The sequence below is a fragment of the Heloderma suspectum genome, chromosome 6, assembly GCF_057233095.1.
Source record: "Heloderma suspectum isolate Gila_16-S chromosome 6, 16-S_ref, whole genome shotgun sequence".
Classification (NCBI taxonomy): Eukaryota; Metazoa; Chordata; class Lepidosauria; order Squamata; family Helodermatidae; genus Heloderma; species Heloderma suspectum.
The window spans coordinates 124,451,074-124,466,171 of NC_139463.1; the positions used below are offsets into that span (position 1 = coordinate 124,451,074).

Below are 15,098 nucleotides of genomic sequence, written 5' to 3' on the forward strand. Positions count from 1 at the left end.
GACAGTGGACAGCCAGGCGCTTCTGGGAAGCTCATAAGTAGAGCATGAAGGTGGTGACAGTCCCTTGCTGGTTGTTTCCAGTATCTGGTATTCAGAGTTATCTTGCCTCTGGACAGGGAATTGTGAATGAGATTCTTCCCCATGCCTCCTGATGTTCAGGGCAGCTTGAAAAGTTGCAGACTCCCACCTATGCCGACAGGAACGGGACGGGTGCGTATTGGTGTGTTTGTAGATGGTTCAGCTTGGTGTGGCCACCATTGTATGCACAAAGGGAACTTCTCTTCCCTGCCCCCCTTGTATAACTAAAACATAGGGTGAACCAAAGATACTGACTCTCACTAAATTCAGGATGAACGGACAAGAGAAATCTTTAGCACAAGACATGTTAGTGGTTCTTCTTCTGCCACATACACAGATCTAGGTGACTGAAGAATATTAGACAAATTCAACATTATATTTAAAGGAACAAGAGAGGAGATAAAAGCCAGGAGCAAAGTACAAGAAGATGTGTGTGTGTGTGTGTGTGTGTGTGTGTGTGTGTGTTGGGGAAGTGTTGCTAGGAAGAAAAAGGTGGGGCAGAGTTTGTAGAGAAATGCTGGAGGGTAAGAGAGCCAGCAAAATGCAGTGTGCAAAGGGTCACGGCTTTGATCATTATAGTCCCAGGATCAAATCCCCTTCCCAATCACAAACCTCACTGGGTTGCCTCAGGGAAGTCACCATCTCACTGCCTAAACTACCTCAAAGGGTTGTAGCACAGATACATGTGAGAGGATTTAAACAGCAAAGGCTCTAGAGCTTTTTACATGCCACAGTGTGGAAAGTACCTGGGGTTACATCCCCCAGTCTGTGGGGTACTGATGGATGAGGAGAAGCAGTGGAGATTTCTAGCTACATCATAAGCCCTCTTGTCTTCCTATACAGAGCATAGCTTGGCTCACTCACTCGAGTGACACAGAGCTATTAGCTCACAATTGTCTTTCTCTATGCAGTGTTCTGGAAGAACCAGATGTGGTTCCTCCTTGTGGTAGCAAAGCAGTGCTAGAATGCAAAGAACTGTTTGACATCTTTCCAGACAGGAATGTCTCAGAGCAAATGTCTTGGCTTATTCGGCAAGTCCGATGGACTTGCTCAGGAATCACCCCCTTCCCTGTATGTGTGTTTATATTTTAAAAATCTATAAATACTCCACCCCACTCTAATCCTTCTAAGTTGATTTTAATAGCACCGACCTATTTTAATCAGTTTAATCAAGAGATCTGGCATAAGCCAGCCTAATCTATACATCTGTGTGCTTTCATCTCTTCTAATCTCCTTCAATATCGGACTTAAATGAATCATAGAATCATAGAATAGTAGGGTTGGAAGGGGCCTACAAGGCCATCGAGTCTAACCCCCAATCTAAGTCAAAGCCTCTGATCTCTTTTAGGCACCTACCAGCCTGGCCAAATCTCATTTGCACATATACATATTTTAATCTGCCTTTTGTTCGTCAGGTCACACCAGCCTCCCTGTTTCCTTCTGCATCCGCAGCAAATTCCGATGTTCTGCTCGGTGCAAAATGGGATGGCGTCTCCAATTAGTTAAATGTTTTCCGAGGTGACCCATTGAGGGCACACTTTGCAATGCTTACTCAATTAGGGCGCAATCCTATGCATGTTCAGACAGAAAAAAAGTCCTACAACTCCCAGCATTCCTCAGCCAGCATGCGAATTGTAGGACCTTTTCTGGGAGTTGTAGGACTTCTTTCTGTCTAAACATGCATAGGATTGCGCCTTCAATCAATTAGATCAGATTTTCCCAGCTGGGAAGCTCTCTAGATGTGTTCGACTACAAACCTCATCATCCCAGCATGTAGCCCGACCCATCTGAAAGGCCCCCAGGTTGGGGGAGGCTGAGTTAGATTAATCGATTGAAAATATTTTGGACCAATTAATAAGGTGGCCCAGATTAAAATCAGGCAGCAGATTTTTTAAAAATAAAAACGGCAAATTATTTGTAATAGAAGTGTTCGGATGAACTGTGAATGGCGGGCTCCATCTTGGACGAGGGATCTACCACCCTTCTCTCCCACACAGCAGGAAATACCCCATCTGAGATGGCACCTGCTGGGACATGTGGATGTATTCTCCAAAACAAGGGTGGATAAGACATGAAGGGCGGGGGGAGGTGGTGTGGGGGGAGCTGCCAACTTGTCTTTTCACTCAGTTCGCAAAATGCCTTCGGCAAGCCTTTTTGAAGGATGCTTAGAAAACTCACCTCTGCAGGGGAGGCGGGTGGCTCTGATTCCGTTGGGGCTGGGCATCCATTATGGGTTTCAGTCAGAACCAGCCAGAACTCTAAAGGAGCTATCCAAGGTCCTGAACCCCAGCCCCCAACTAGGTTCAGCCCCTTGGATAGCTCCTTCAGAGTTCTGGCTGGTTATGACTGAAACCCAGAATGGATTCACAGCCCCACTGAAATCACAGCCACCCGCCTCCCCTGCACCTGTGCCACGTAAATTGTTGCTGATGAATTTCAAGGCAAGGCTGCTAAGCACCAACTTGTTCAATGGGGTGCTTTTACACTTTGTTTTCCCACTCCCTAAAATCCCCAAATCTAACAAAATGACTCAAGCCCTCTGAACACTTATGCCATGCATTTGTTAGTCTGTGAGGTGTCACAAGACTTTGGGTGTTTTCCCCACACCACCTCAAAATCTAACAGTATCTATAATAACTAATATTGTGGAATGAGATATGTATTTGAATATTTGCAAGCAAATTCAAGCTAGGGGAGTCCCCTAGCGATGGAGGGGCTGATTTCTCAGTGGTAGAGCACCGGCTTTGAAGGTCCCAGGTTCAATCCCCAGCACCTCCAGGTAGGGCTGGGAAAGGATCCTGCCTGAATCCCTGGAGAGCCACTGTTGACAATACTGGGCTAGATGGACCAAGGTCTGACTCTGTATAAGGCAGCTTCTGATGTTCCCTCCCCACCCCTGTCCCAAATTCACCTCAGCTCCATTTTGAACTCCTCCAGTTAAACCACGAAATTCTCAAGCTGTTGAGTTCTGGGGAAGTGACTAATGGCCCAACAGAATCCACACAGTCTGTCTTGGCTTTAGATAAGCCTCTTTTCCTTACAGAGGGAGAGATTAGGCCTAAATGACTACTACCAATCGAAAAACACAAGGTGGCAGCAGTTGTACAGGAAGTTACCACCAGAACGCAGGACTCTATACCAAAACTCTGGAACATGCTGGACAAAATGGAACTTTGCCCTGTTCCTCAGAATTTGATGCTCAGATAAGGGTGGAAATGCTGGAAGTAGGAGGAAAGCAAGCTAGTAGTAGCTCAGCAGAATGCCCTATGGGGAAAAGGAGGGCTGCAACACAGAGACTGTAACCTCCATGGGGCAGAGACCCGCCCTTTTGTGCTTTGTCAGCCACCCTGCATATTGATGGCGCTGGATACAGTAGAAATCATCACCTTATATACTAATGGCGAACTCACTCTCTGAGTGCTGTCACTTATGCAGCTGAAATGGCACTAACGCAATATGAGAGGGAGGCATCAGCAGGCTTAGGGAAGTACAAACGATCTTTAGGAAAAGCTTAGGAGCTGGTCAGTGGAGGCTGGTGGATCCAGTGTCAGTGGGGCGGTGAATCTGCTCCAGGTTTCAGTCAGAACTCTAAAGGAGCTAAGCACCTTGGATAGCTCCTTTAGAGTTCTGACTGAAACCCGGAGTGGATTCACCATCCCGCTGACCTTGGAGCCACCAGCCTTCCCTGGAGGTGGTGGGGTGGAATGGAATGGAGTATCCCAGAAAAGAGTGTGGCTGGCTGGGACCCCAAACAGGAACACTCGATGCTGCAACATTTTGTTGCAGGTCCCAAGTGGATATACTAATCGCAAACTCAGAGGTGCTATGTCGATACAACAGGGTGACCGAGCGACAAGGGGGAGGCATCAGCATGCTCAGGGGAACTCCAAGTTTTGCAGAAGTGCAAAAAAAGGGGGAGAAAAGAAGCTTTAAAAACAAACCTAAGGGGGCAACCTTCCACCAAACCAATCCAGTGAGGACTGAGCATGTTCAGTGCCATAGGATGTTACAAATGTAAGAAGAGCCATGCTGGATCAGACCAAAGGCCTCTCTGGTCCAGCATTCCCTTTCCATGGTGGTCAAAGGAGAAGCTCACAAGCAGGACATAATATCCAAACATCCATGCATCTATACCAGCCATTGGCCATGCTGTCTGCAGACGATGGGAATTGTGGTCCAAAACATCTGGAGGGCACCAGGTTGAGGAAGGCTGAACACTGAACAGATATGGCTGTTTGATCATCTTTATTCTACAGTTCGGGAGCAGTGCTGATATACAGAGCGTGGGAGGTGGGGAAAAGTTTCTCCAGCGCCTTTTAGGTGTGGAGTTAGGTGTGTGTTTCTATAGAAGAACAGGGCATTTGATCTTCAAAGGAGTTACTCCTCATTCAGACCTTTCTGCAAGGGAACGGGGAAAGAGAGAGAGAAAGGAAGGCATCAGAGGAGAAATGCATGGGAGGGAGAAGAAAATGAAATTATGGAAGGGGGTAGCTAGACCAGAGGGGATAGCATTTCAGGGGTCCTCACCTTCGCCCCAATATCCCGGCTCTTGGCCCTCAGCTTGTTGACCTGGGACTCGGCGATGTCGGCCCGTTCCTCGGCTTCATCCAGCTCATGCTGAACCTTCCGAAACTTGGCCAGGTTGCTGTTGGCCTGCTCCTCCTGAGGAGAGAGTGGAAATAAAGAGATGTGTTAAGACACAGGGGGGAATGCTTTGCAATTGGGGTTAAGGCTGTGGAGCAGGGCTGGCCCTACCACGAGGCAGAATGAGGCAGTTGCCTTAGGTGGCAGATGCTGGGGGCGGGGCAGGGAGTGACAGGACGTTGTTAGGGGACTGAGATCTATAGGCCATGGGGACTGCCCTGTGCCCCCTAAACTAGCCTGCTGCCCTCAGGAAGACAAGGGGCTTCATCACACAGAGCTATTCTCCTGCGATTGAGATTGCTCCTTGACGCCGTGACCCTGCTGTGACCCTCCTGCACTAAATACCCTTAGTTCCGTTTTTAAACAGCTCCCAGATAATGAGCTATCAAATTACTCCACTTGTGTTCCGCTTCAGTTTCCTCCATGAAAAGCGGCAAGAAGAGGAGCGAGACCCATGAAAGATAATGGAAGACTCAGATACGGGGAGGATGAGGGGGAAGGAGAGCGGGGAAAGGAAGCACGTGTAAAGGGGGTCGGCATGATCCTGCATTTAAAACGGAAGCAGAAAGCCCAGTTTTAAATGTAGAAATTTAGGCTGGTGTAGAAATGCCCAATGTGCCATCACGAGCGTCAAGATAAGATTAAACTGCCAGCTGAAATGGCTTTCGGGTTGGAGGCGGGGAGGCTGCAATCTTGTGCTTTGCCTCAGGCAGCAAGATGACATGGGCCAGCTCTGGTATGGAGAGCTACACTTGTTGTATGTCAGGAGCAAAGCAGTACTCTTGACAGGAGGTGGGTTCATTTTTTAAAATTCTGTCTGGGAACAGCTGCTCACATATCAGCCTACCCCTGCACTGAGCTCACTTTTGGAGGCCCTTCTCTGGGTGGCCTCGTCCTCTGAGGTGAGGGAGGTGGTGACTTCTTCACGGCAGCATCCTTTTGTGGAACTCCACACCCTGGGAACCTTGCCTAGGGCTCACATCGTTAGCTTTTCCAGTGCCGGGCTGACGTTTTTGTTCTCCTGGGCAGTTTTAAGCTGTAACTAGCAAATGGACCTGGCTTTGCATGAGTTGGAATAGCCCTTGATTTGATACAGCGCAGGCTTCAAGCAAATGTACGCAGCTATCAAAGTTGGACACATTCTGCCCACCCCAACTGAGTGAAGCCACCCCCCATTGGCACCCCTGCCTTGGTACACCCCTAAAGCCCGTGACTGAGGGGTCTGTCCCCTCCATTCCCCTGAGGGGGGAGCTGCCCCATATAAGTCCCTCCCTCGGCCTATTCATCTCCCCTGGCTTCAAACTGTATGGATTCCAAAGCTGTGTGCTGGATAGGGAAGTTTGCCCAGAGTGCCTGAAGATGTCACTGCAGGCTTCAAGCACACAGACATATTTGAATTAATGGCACATCCAGTCGCAAACCCGCTTCGCTTCTGCACCATGAACCTTTATACCCTGCAATTTGGGGTGTGTGGGGGGGTGTCCCTAGCTCCACATGAGGCATCTGAGGCAATCCAACCCATTGTTAATTGGTGGAACTGTTGCCTGCTGCATTCCCAAAAGGCAACAAACTTTGGAGATGCTGGATGGACATCCTGACTTTTAGAAAACTGACCAAAAAAACACAACTTTTCCTGTCTCATCAGGCATTTGGCAGGGTGATGGTTGATTTTAAGACTGCGTCTGTTTTTAATCTGTCGTTTTCCTTCCTGCTGACATGTCACTTTATTTGATTTTACGCTCTTTGTAAGTTTTGATTCTAATGGAATTGGATATTGGATTTTCATGTGTTTCTGTTCTCATTTATAGTGTTCAGCTGCCGTGAGTGGGTCTTGTTAGGCCATGGGGCAAGGCGTAAATAATGAAAAAGATAATACTGCAAGGCATGTGGAGGATGAAGGAAAATCTAGGCAGGTGGCATATGAAACAGGAAGCACTCTTTGTAGTCGCCTAGCGGCCAGGACATTTTCGCCCACATGTCAATTTTTTAGGTATGTAAGAGGGAGTAATGATGGGAAGTTGAGGGACAAAAGGTGGGTGCAGAGTGAATCCCCTGTGTAGGCCTCCTTGATTTCTAAGGGCCACATAATGGAAAATTCTCAGAGATGCCAAGGAAAAGGGCAGTCTAGCACATGGGCTACTCACCGCTTCTTCTGCTTGTCTCTTGTAAGCTTTCACCTTCAACTGCAGTTTATCCACCAGGTCTTGCAGGCGGACAAGATTCTTCCTATCCTCCTCTGTCTATGACACAAAAAAGAGAGGGAGAAAAACAAGATGGAATCCATCTAGCTGAGTTAGAAAACTGGTTCATGGCACTGTGTTTACAACTTTGCTGCCTCCTGTCACAGCTGTGAATCTTAATTCTTTTTGAGCTGTTCTAAACTTAAAAGACAGTGGTTGTGTTTTGAAACTCCTTGGCAAGGTATTGCTTCAGAACTGTGCAATCATGCATGCATGTTCTGGAGCCCTGATGGAGACCCAGTGTTCTGGACTCTAAAATGGGGCAAAATAGCTGAGGCAAACAAGATGCCTGAATGCCTCTTAAAACAATGGCTGGACAGCAACAAGGCAACTGCACATAAAGATCTCTGCGCAGAACCAATGCCATTCCAGAAAGAATGAGTTTTTCTGAGACACCATACCTGGTAGGTGAGCTCCTTGATGCGCCGCTCACACTTGCGCATGCCCTTGACGCTCTCCGCGTTGCGCTTCTGCTCCGACTCCAGCTCGTTCTCCAGCTCTCGCACCCGGGCCTCCAGCTTCTGGAGCTGCTTCTTGCCCCCCTTCAGGGCCAGCTGCTCAGCCTCGTCCAGCCGCAGCTGCAGGTCCTTTATGGTCTGCTCCATGTTCTTCTTCATCCTCTCCAGGTGCGCGCTGGTGTCCTGCTCCTTCTTCAGCTCCTCCGCCATCATGGCCGCCTGCCCCGTTTCGGAGGCAACAGAGAAACACAGGCCAGGGTTGAGAGAGAGAGGGAGGGGGGGAGAGAGAGAATTGTTTCACTTAGGCAAACCCATCATGTGCTTTAACTCTACACAGTTAAGGAGAAGAAGGGAGCAAGAGTCTGTACTTCTTTTTATACAGGTAACTACACCCCAAACTGATTAAGTGCTTATTAAGAAAATAAACATAAGAAAATAAGAATGGCTGGGCTGGATCAGACCAAAGGCCTAACTAGTCCTGCATTCTGTTCCCACAATGGCCAACCGGACATAACACGCCTATGAGAAGCCCACAAGTGGGACATGAGTGCAACAGCACCCCCCGCCACTTGTGTTCCCCAGCAACTGGTATACAGAGGCATACCGCCCCTGATACTGGAGGCAATATATAGCCATCATGACTGGTAGCCACTGATAGCTATAACCTCCACATTCCCATGAATATTATGGGCTACTCCCGCTTTACACCCAGCATGCCTCTGTCCGCCAGAAAGAGGATTTAACTTCCTCTCAGTACACTGAAGGAAAGGAGAATTCTCGATACACTCACATTAACTTCACTGACTGTGTTCCTGCTCGTGGGGGAAAATTATATTATAGTGCACACTTAAGACATCCACTCCAGAATAAATTGTACATAAGTAACTAATGCTTTTGATATTTGTTTGTTTGAATGCAGCCAGCCAGAGCCAATCCTTTCAAGATAATCCCAGGGAGGAATTGGTGCTTTCTTAGAAACCAACATCTCACTTCTTTCACTCACATCAGTGATGGCTTTTTTGGCTTTCTCCTCGGCGTTTCTGCACTCCTGCACGGCCTCTTCGACCTCTGTTTGCAGCTGGGATAGGTCAGACTCCATCTTCTTTTTCTGGTTGATAAGGCTGGTGTTCTGGATTACGCAATAGAGAAATAAATAAATAAATAGGAAATATGCTTGGGATTTTCATTTTAGATTTAGATCAATTGCAGTTGAGGGCTGGGATTGTATCATAGAATTCTGGTGGTCCTCGAGAGATGTATGAGGGCTTACAAGCTCACTAAGTGGCCTGAGAAAAGAGCCGGGTGGGATTGCTTCACTCTGCCACCCTCAGCCTTTTAGCTTGAGGTGATAATTCTGAGGTGATCATTCATACAATTCACTGGCCACTCTTTCTAGCCTCCTGCTGGTCACCTAGATCTCCCACCCCAAATGATGACCATCCTAACAAATTCTACAATTCCCTGGTACCACACTTTCTGGAATGCTCTGGTGACTCCACCCTCTACACCAGGCCAGAGTAGCCAGACCAGTTCTTGGGGAATGCTTTCCCAGTTTCTCCTTCCTGTTACATGGCCTATACCTGACTTTCCCATAATCCAGATGTTCCTTTGTCATCTTGTGACAGTGGTATAGCCTATTAGGCAAGAAATAATTTCCTTACTCTGGCCTGTGGTTGACAATCCCCCATCTCCTACTAGCCAATTGTACCATTTGTACCACATTTGGATTCTGCTTCTCAAGGAAGTTCTGAGGTAAACAGGAATCTCTGTTTAGAATGTCCTAGAAAGCCATTAGAGCAGGGGAGTAGAACCTCTTTCAGCCTGAGGGGCAAATTCAATTTTGGAGAATCTCTCACAGGCCACATTCCAGTGGTGGGTGGGGCCAAAGGCAAAGGGGATGGGGCCAAAATATGAGCATATTTTAGCTTAAACCTCTAACTGACAGCAACTAAGCCTTAAGAGAGGCATTTCAGACTTTTAGAATGGGGAAAAAATGTGCAAAAGCTGGGAAACCAGCAAACCAGTGGTCAGGGGAAAGGAGCCAGAGGAAGTGGGCACAGCCATCTGGCAAACCTCAGGGGGCCGGGAGGCCTGAAATTCACCCCTCACCGCCTTGTAGGCTAGATAAAGCTGCAGATAATTCTACCAAAGGATGTTTGAGGGCAACATCTTCTGTTTCTGGCTGCACACAAGCCACAAGGCTTAAGAACATAAGGTGTCTTGCATCCGAGGCTCCCCTTACCTGTGTGTGGAGGAGCTGGACCCTTTCGCTGGCTTCTATCAGTTCCTGTTCAGCCAGTTTACGGGCCCGTTCAGTCTGCTCTACCACAGTACGCAGCTCTTCCAGCTCAGCCTGCAGAAGGTTGTTCCTCCGTTCAACAATGGCAATGTTTTCTTTCAGGTCCTCGTTGGCTCGGACAGCATCATCCAGTTGTATCTGGGTGTCCTGGAAAGAAAAGGGGATGAAGGGGAGGGATGAGGTAAAACTGAGGGTGGCCATATTGCAAGGTGGGGGGAAAAAGAAAGGATGCCCAAGCCAAACGCCCTGGAGGTACCTTGAGGTATCCCTGTAAAGTTTTGACTTGTTTCTGAGCCTCGGCTGCTATGCGGTTGGCATGACTAAGCTGGATCTCCATCTCGTTGAGATCGCCCTCCATCTTCTTCTTGACCCTCAGCGCCTCGTTGCGGCTGCGGGTCTCGGCGTCCAGGGAAGCCTGAAGCGAGTCCACCATCCTCAAGTGGTTCCTCTTGGCCTGCTCCATCTCCTCGTCCTTCTCGGCCAGCTTGCGCTCAATCTCGGCCTTGATCTGGTTGAACTCCAGCTGGGCCCGGAGGATCTTGCCTTCCTCATGCTCCAGAGAGGCCTGTAGAGGCAGGGAATTGTGGGTAGAGGGAGAGAACAAAATGGCAGAGCAGGTGAATGCTTAAATGAAGAAAGTTGTATGGGAGAACAAAGAGTTTTGTTTGAGAGGGAAATATTATATTTACTACACACCCACACTCATTTTGGAGAGCTCTCAGTCACAATAAATCCACCCAACGTTCTTGTAGAAAAGGAATGATGCTATCTGCCAATAGCTTTCTCTTCTTTCTTTTTTAAAAAAGCTGTCAGACATGGTGGGTATAGTAATGGTACACCCCCACGTCTGACTCAGTTTTTTAATATAAAAATAAGAAACCATGTTTGTAGAAAAATAAACATCTATTCATTCTGGGTTTTATGGTTCAGGCAATGTCAGTGGTTATGGGGCCACATGTGGACAGGGCATTTTCCTGTTTGAGAGCGGGTGGGGCGGAGGTTTTGCCAAGTGGGTGACATTTCTGTTGGCCAGAGAGGTGGAGCTTGTATCTCCCAGCTTTCCCTCACCGTTTAGCTGAATGTTGGGAGGAAGGTGAAGGAACGTGAAAGAAATGTGAGGTAATGAGAGGAGACAGGAAGGATAGAAAGAATGCTACATTGTGCACAAAGTGAGGTAAGCAGAAAACCATGTGATGAAGAATTTGGTTACGGGGTTCTGTGGGGTTACGACCGATGGCCCTTCTCACCTCAGCCTCCTCCAGAGCTGCCTGTAACTCCATTTTCTCCGCGTCTAGCTGCTTTCGCACTTTCTCAAGCTCATGAATGCTTTTGCCACTGGCCCCAAGTTGCTCCGTGAGATCCGAAATCTCCTCTACCAGAAGGAAGAAAAGGGTGTGAGTCAGCTCACCTCCAAGGGGAAAAAGATCCATTCAGGGGAGGATGGCTGAGGAGGCCTTGGCCACTGAGCGGGAAAGACTCACCCTGCAAGTTCTTGTTCTCTCTCTTGAAGGTCTCCAGGTGCTCCAGCGACTCCTCGTAGGCGTTCTTCAGCTTGAAGAGCTCGGTGCTGAGCGAACGGGCCTCCTTCTGCGATGACTCCAGCTCAGTCTGGGACTCCTCAAACTTCTGCTTCCACTCGGACAGGAGCTAGGTGTGTCAATGAGAGGGAAGGGCAAATAAAGTTCAGGTGTGGATGGTTTTAAGAGGTTCTGCGGCTACTGTTTTCAAAGTAAGCAAGCCTGTAGAGCAGGGGTGTTGAACTTCCAGCCAGCGAGCCAAATCTGGCCTGCCTAATGCCCCAATCTGGCCCTCCAGGGTTGCCAGATGGCCACACCACCTTCCCTTTGCTCCATTTCCCCCAACTGCAAATCATTTAGTGGTTTTCTAGCTTTTGCATAGCTTTTCCCCCCTTTCTAAAAGGTTGAAATGCCTAAGGCCTAAATACCTTAGGCATAAGAGTTTAAGAGTAAGAGCTTTAAGCTACAATATGCTGGTATTTTTGGCCCCACCCCTTTTGCCTTTGGTCCCTCCCACTATTGGAATGTGGCCCCCAAGAGCTTCTCTGAAATGGAATGCGGCCCTCAGGCTGAAAGAGGTTCTGCACCCCCCCATAGCATCTTGAATGTTTGCTAGGGGACAGACACACAGCCTGTCTCTCTGGATGTTTGGACAAGGCTGGAAGATGGAGCCAGCCACCTGTTCCCACGCTGGAATCTGGTTCTGGGATGTACCAATGTAGCCTATAGAATATATGCATTATACTGGATGAGGCATGTGACAAGGTCCAACCTTTCCTGGATCTCAAACGCAAACCCAACCCAACCTTACTACCCGAGATCCTCCAGCTGGGGAAGGCGAGAATTGAACCTGAGACGTTCTCCTATCCAAATGGGTTTTGTGCTTTCTCTCCCACCAGGCTATTCTGACCTTGTTCCATGAGGGAGGCCCCAAAAGTCTTTCTTTGCCTTGAGCAGGCCCACTGTGGCCAAGTTTCAGAAACCTTCTGTATGGCACAGTATCACCTTTAGGTAGAGCCGACTGCCCATGCTGTAATATGCGCTCCCACCCCGCGCTCCCTGTTCCTTCTTCCCTCTGCTTTTCCCGTCATACTTTGTCAAAGTTCCTCTGCTTCTTGTCCAGGGCAGCTGCAGCTGCATTTGAGCGCTCCACGTCCACCATGAGGTCTTCGATTTCATTCTGCAGCCGGTGTTTGGTCTTCTCCAGCGAGGAGCACTTGGCGTTCACGGCCTCCACCGCCTCCTCGGCGTCCTGCAGCCGCTGTGCCAGCTTCTTCCTGACACACAAGAACGGGGCGACAGTGAGTCAGTTGCCAAGGAAGGAAGGGGAGGAGGGGGGGGAGGGAACCTCCAGGATAAGGATGTCCATTGTTGGGAAATCTGATTCTTTTTTGTCTCAATGGAGTTCCATGGTGTGTATGACTCGATTTGCGTCTGCAGGCTTTTCCCCAAACTCTGGGAAATTTTTTGCACATCAGGGGGGTGGTTCTGCAATTTGCGCAAATTACAGCCAAATTTGCGCAAATTATGCAAAGTTCAGTTGTAATTTGTGCAAATTCATCCATAATTTGCACAAATTGCTCAGAAATTTGTGCAAATTGCAGAACCCCTCCCCCCCAAATGTGCAAAATGCCCAGAAAATCCGCAAGCTGGCCTGACTTGGGTGGGCGTCACAGTGGGAACTGGAACCAAGTCCAGAGGCCCGAACCTAGGAAAACAACTCCACCTTGCAAACGGATTTCTCCGACATCCCTACTCCAGGGCTAAAAAAAGGGGAAAAGGGAAGAAGCAGTTGGCCCATTCCACTTTACAGTGGTGTAGTGGTGAATTTTGAAGTGCAGGCAGCGGTGTTGATTCATATCAACAAATCAGTTCTAGTGGTTTTCATCCGCATCAGGAGGGGGTCTTTTGTAAAGCTATTGGGTCTTAATTGTCCATTCAAGACCAAGCTGCCCTAAAATTCTTTGCATTACAACAGGGATAGTTTGTAAGGATATATTGTTGCTGGGAAAATCAATTTTGCTGCAGCTACTGTGAGGATTGCAGCTAAGCTAAGAGAGAACAGAGAAGCCGGGGGTGGGGGTGGCAGATGATGTTATAGTCCCTGCTGATTATAAAGTTCTGGGGCTTTGACCCTGTGAGCCCTGGCTCCACTACACTACTGCTGCTTTGGGGGTGAACTCAAGTATAACCACGACTCCTTTGGCTTGCTGGAGGAATGAAAGTGAAATTGGGGAGCATGGAGGAGACAGAAGCAAGAAAGGGAGGGGAGGTAAAAAGATAGATGGGTGAGGGAAGGAAAGACAGGAACCCCAAAAGTGGTATAGAGAAAAGGTGAGGGGTGAAGAGAGCCTAAAATGGGAAAACGTTGGGGCGGGTGATGCAACGGTCATGTGGTTGGTCTGGCCGTGAGGTGGGATAGCAGCAGATGAGGGCACTTACTTGGCCTCCTCCAGTTCCTCTGTCCTCTGGATGGCGTCAGTCTCATACTTGGTCCTCCACTGGGCCACCTCAGAGTTGGCCTTGGAGAGGAGGCGCTGGAGCTCTGCTTTGGCCTCTGTCTCCTCCTCGTACTGCTCCCTCAGCAGGTCGCAATCATGGCGAGACGACTGGAGTGCATGTGCCAAGGCGTTCTTGGCCTAAGGGGGCCGGAATAGACATACATTCTGTGTGGCCCTCAATCCTGTCCTGACCTGGATCTAATCTGCTCTCTGAACTCCCTTGATTCCTCCAATGCCCCTAACCCACAACCTCCATGTATCTCTTGCCTTGGCTTCTTCCTCCAGTTGCCTCTTCAGGTCTTCCAGCTGTTGGGTGTAAGACAACTTCCCTCGTGTGAGCTGATTTATCAGAGCTTCCTTCTCATCCAATTGGCGGGATAATTCCCCTAGGAAGGAGAACAGTCCCTCACTTTGGGGTAGAGGAATCTCTGGGAACATCCCATTACCTCGGAGGCGGAGGTTTTTATGGGTCTCATTTTCCTCTGAGTAGGCAGCCATTTTGAACAGGGCACAAAGGGATTCCACTGACCATCTGGCCTCCCTAACCCTGTGGATTTCTCAGTACAAATTCTCTAAATGGGGGCAATCAAAGAACCATACAAGATCTTGTGGACCGGGTTTTATAAAAATGGGTGGTCAGCAGATGTTTTAATACATTTTTCATGTTGGGGAGATTTGAGGGCAAGAAGGATGGCTCAGGCCACGTATGTGCTTGATTTTGGGGAAGGAGTAAAATATTATTTCTAGTTTGGAAATGACTGCTGACTGTATGGACAATCATTTTGAAAGAAGAAAGGACAGTGAAAGTGGGGCATGGAAGGAAGGAAGGATGGGTATGGAGGAATGAAAGTATAGATCAGGGGTGCACAACCTTTTTGGCCCCAAGGGCTGCATCAGGTGCCTGTTGGGGTGGCAAGGGCTGCACATGTGTGCACACACGCATGCACACACATTCACACCCCACTCTCAATCACACATTCACACACACACTCACACCAGCAGCAATAGATCCTGCTCTTGCAGCACCAGCATCTGTTCCATTTTTTGTGAACTGTTGAGGGATTTTATTATGTTCAGTGGTATATTTATTGCATTTATTTATTTACTGCATTTATATCCTGCCTTTTTTCCTCCAAGGTACCCAAGGCGGCGTAAGTAATCCTCCTCTCCATTTTATCCTCACAACAACAACCCTGTGAGGTAGGTTGGGCTGAGAGTCTGTGACTGGCCCAAAGTCACCCAGTGAGCTTCCATGACCGAGTGGGGACTAGAGCCTGGATCTCCCGGCTCCCAGTCCAACACCTGAACCACTACACCACGCTGGCTCTCACCACACTGGTATACAAGTGTCACTAACTAAC

General features: G+C 48.6%; 1 protein-coding gene across 1 annotated transcript in view; it reads right to left on the reverse strand.

Moving 5' to 3' along the window:
• Positions 1-344: 344 nt before the first annotated feature.
• Positions 345-15,098, reverse strand: part of LOC146343020 (myosin-7) — a 32,824-nt gene continuing 18,070 nt past the window's right edge. The window contains exons 27-38 of the mRNA XM_084808116.1: positions 14,005-14,123; positions 13,679-13,875; positions 12,330-12,513; positions 11,201-11,366; positions 10,967-11,091; positions 9,976-10,284; positions 9,663-9,866; positions 8,424-8,549; positions 7,364-7,639; positions 6,867-6,962; positions 4,606-4,740; positions 345-425 (exon numbers count right to left, since the gene is read on the reverse strand). Of these exons, the coding sequence (XP_084664242.1) occupies positions 345-425; positions 4,606-4,740; positions 6,867-6,962; positions 7,364-7,639; positions 8,424-8,549; positions 9,663-9,866; positions 9,976-10,284; positions 10,967-11,091; positions 11,201-11,366; positions 12,330-12,513; positions 13,679-13,875; positions 14,005-14,123 (2,018 nt within the window). The remainder of the gene's footprint in view (positions 426-4,605; positions 4,741-6,866; positions 6,963-7,363; positions 7,640-8,423; positions 8,550-9,662; positions 9,867-9,975; positions 10,285-10,966; positions 11,092-11,200; positions 11,367-12,329; positions 12,514-13,678; positions 13,876-14,004; positions 14,124-15,098) is intronic.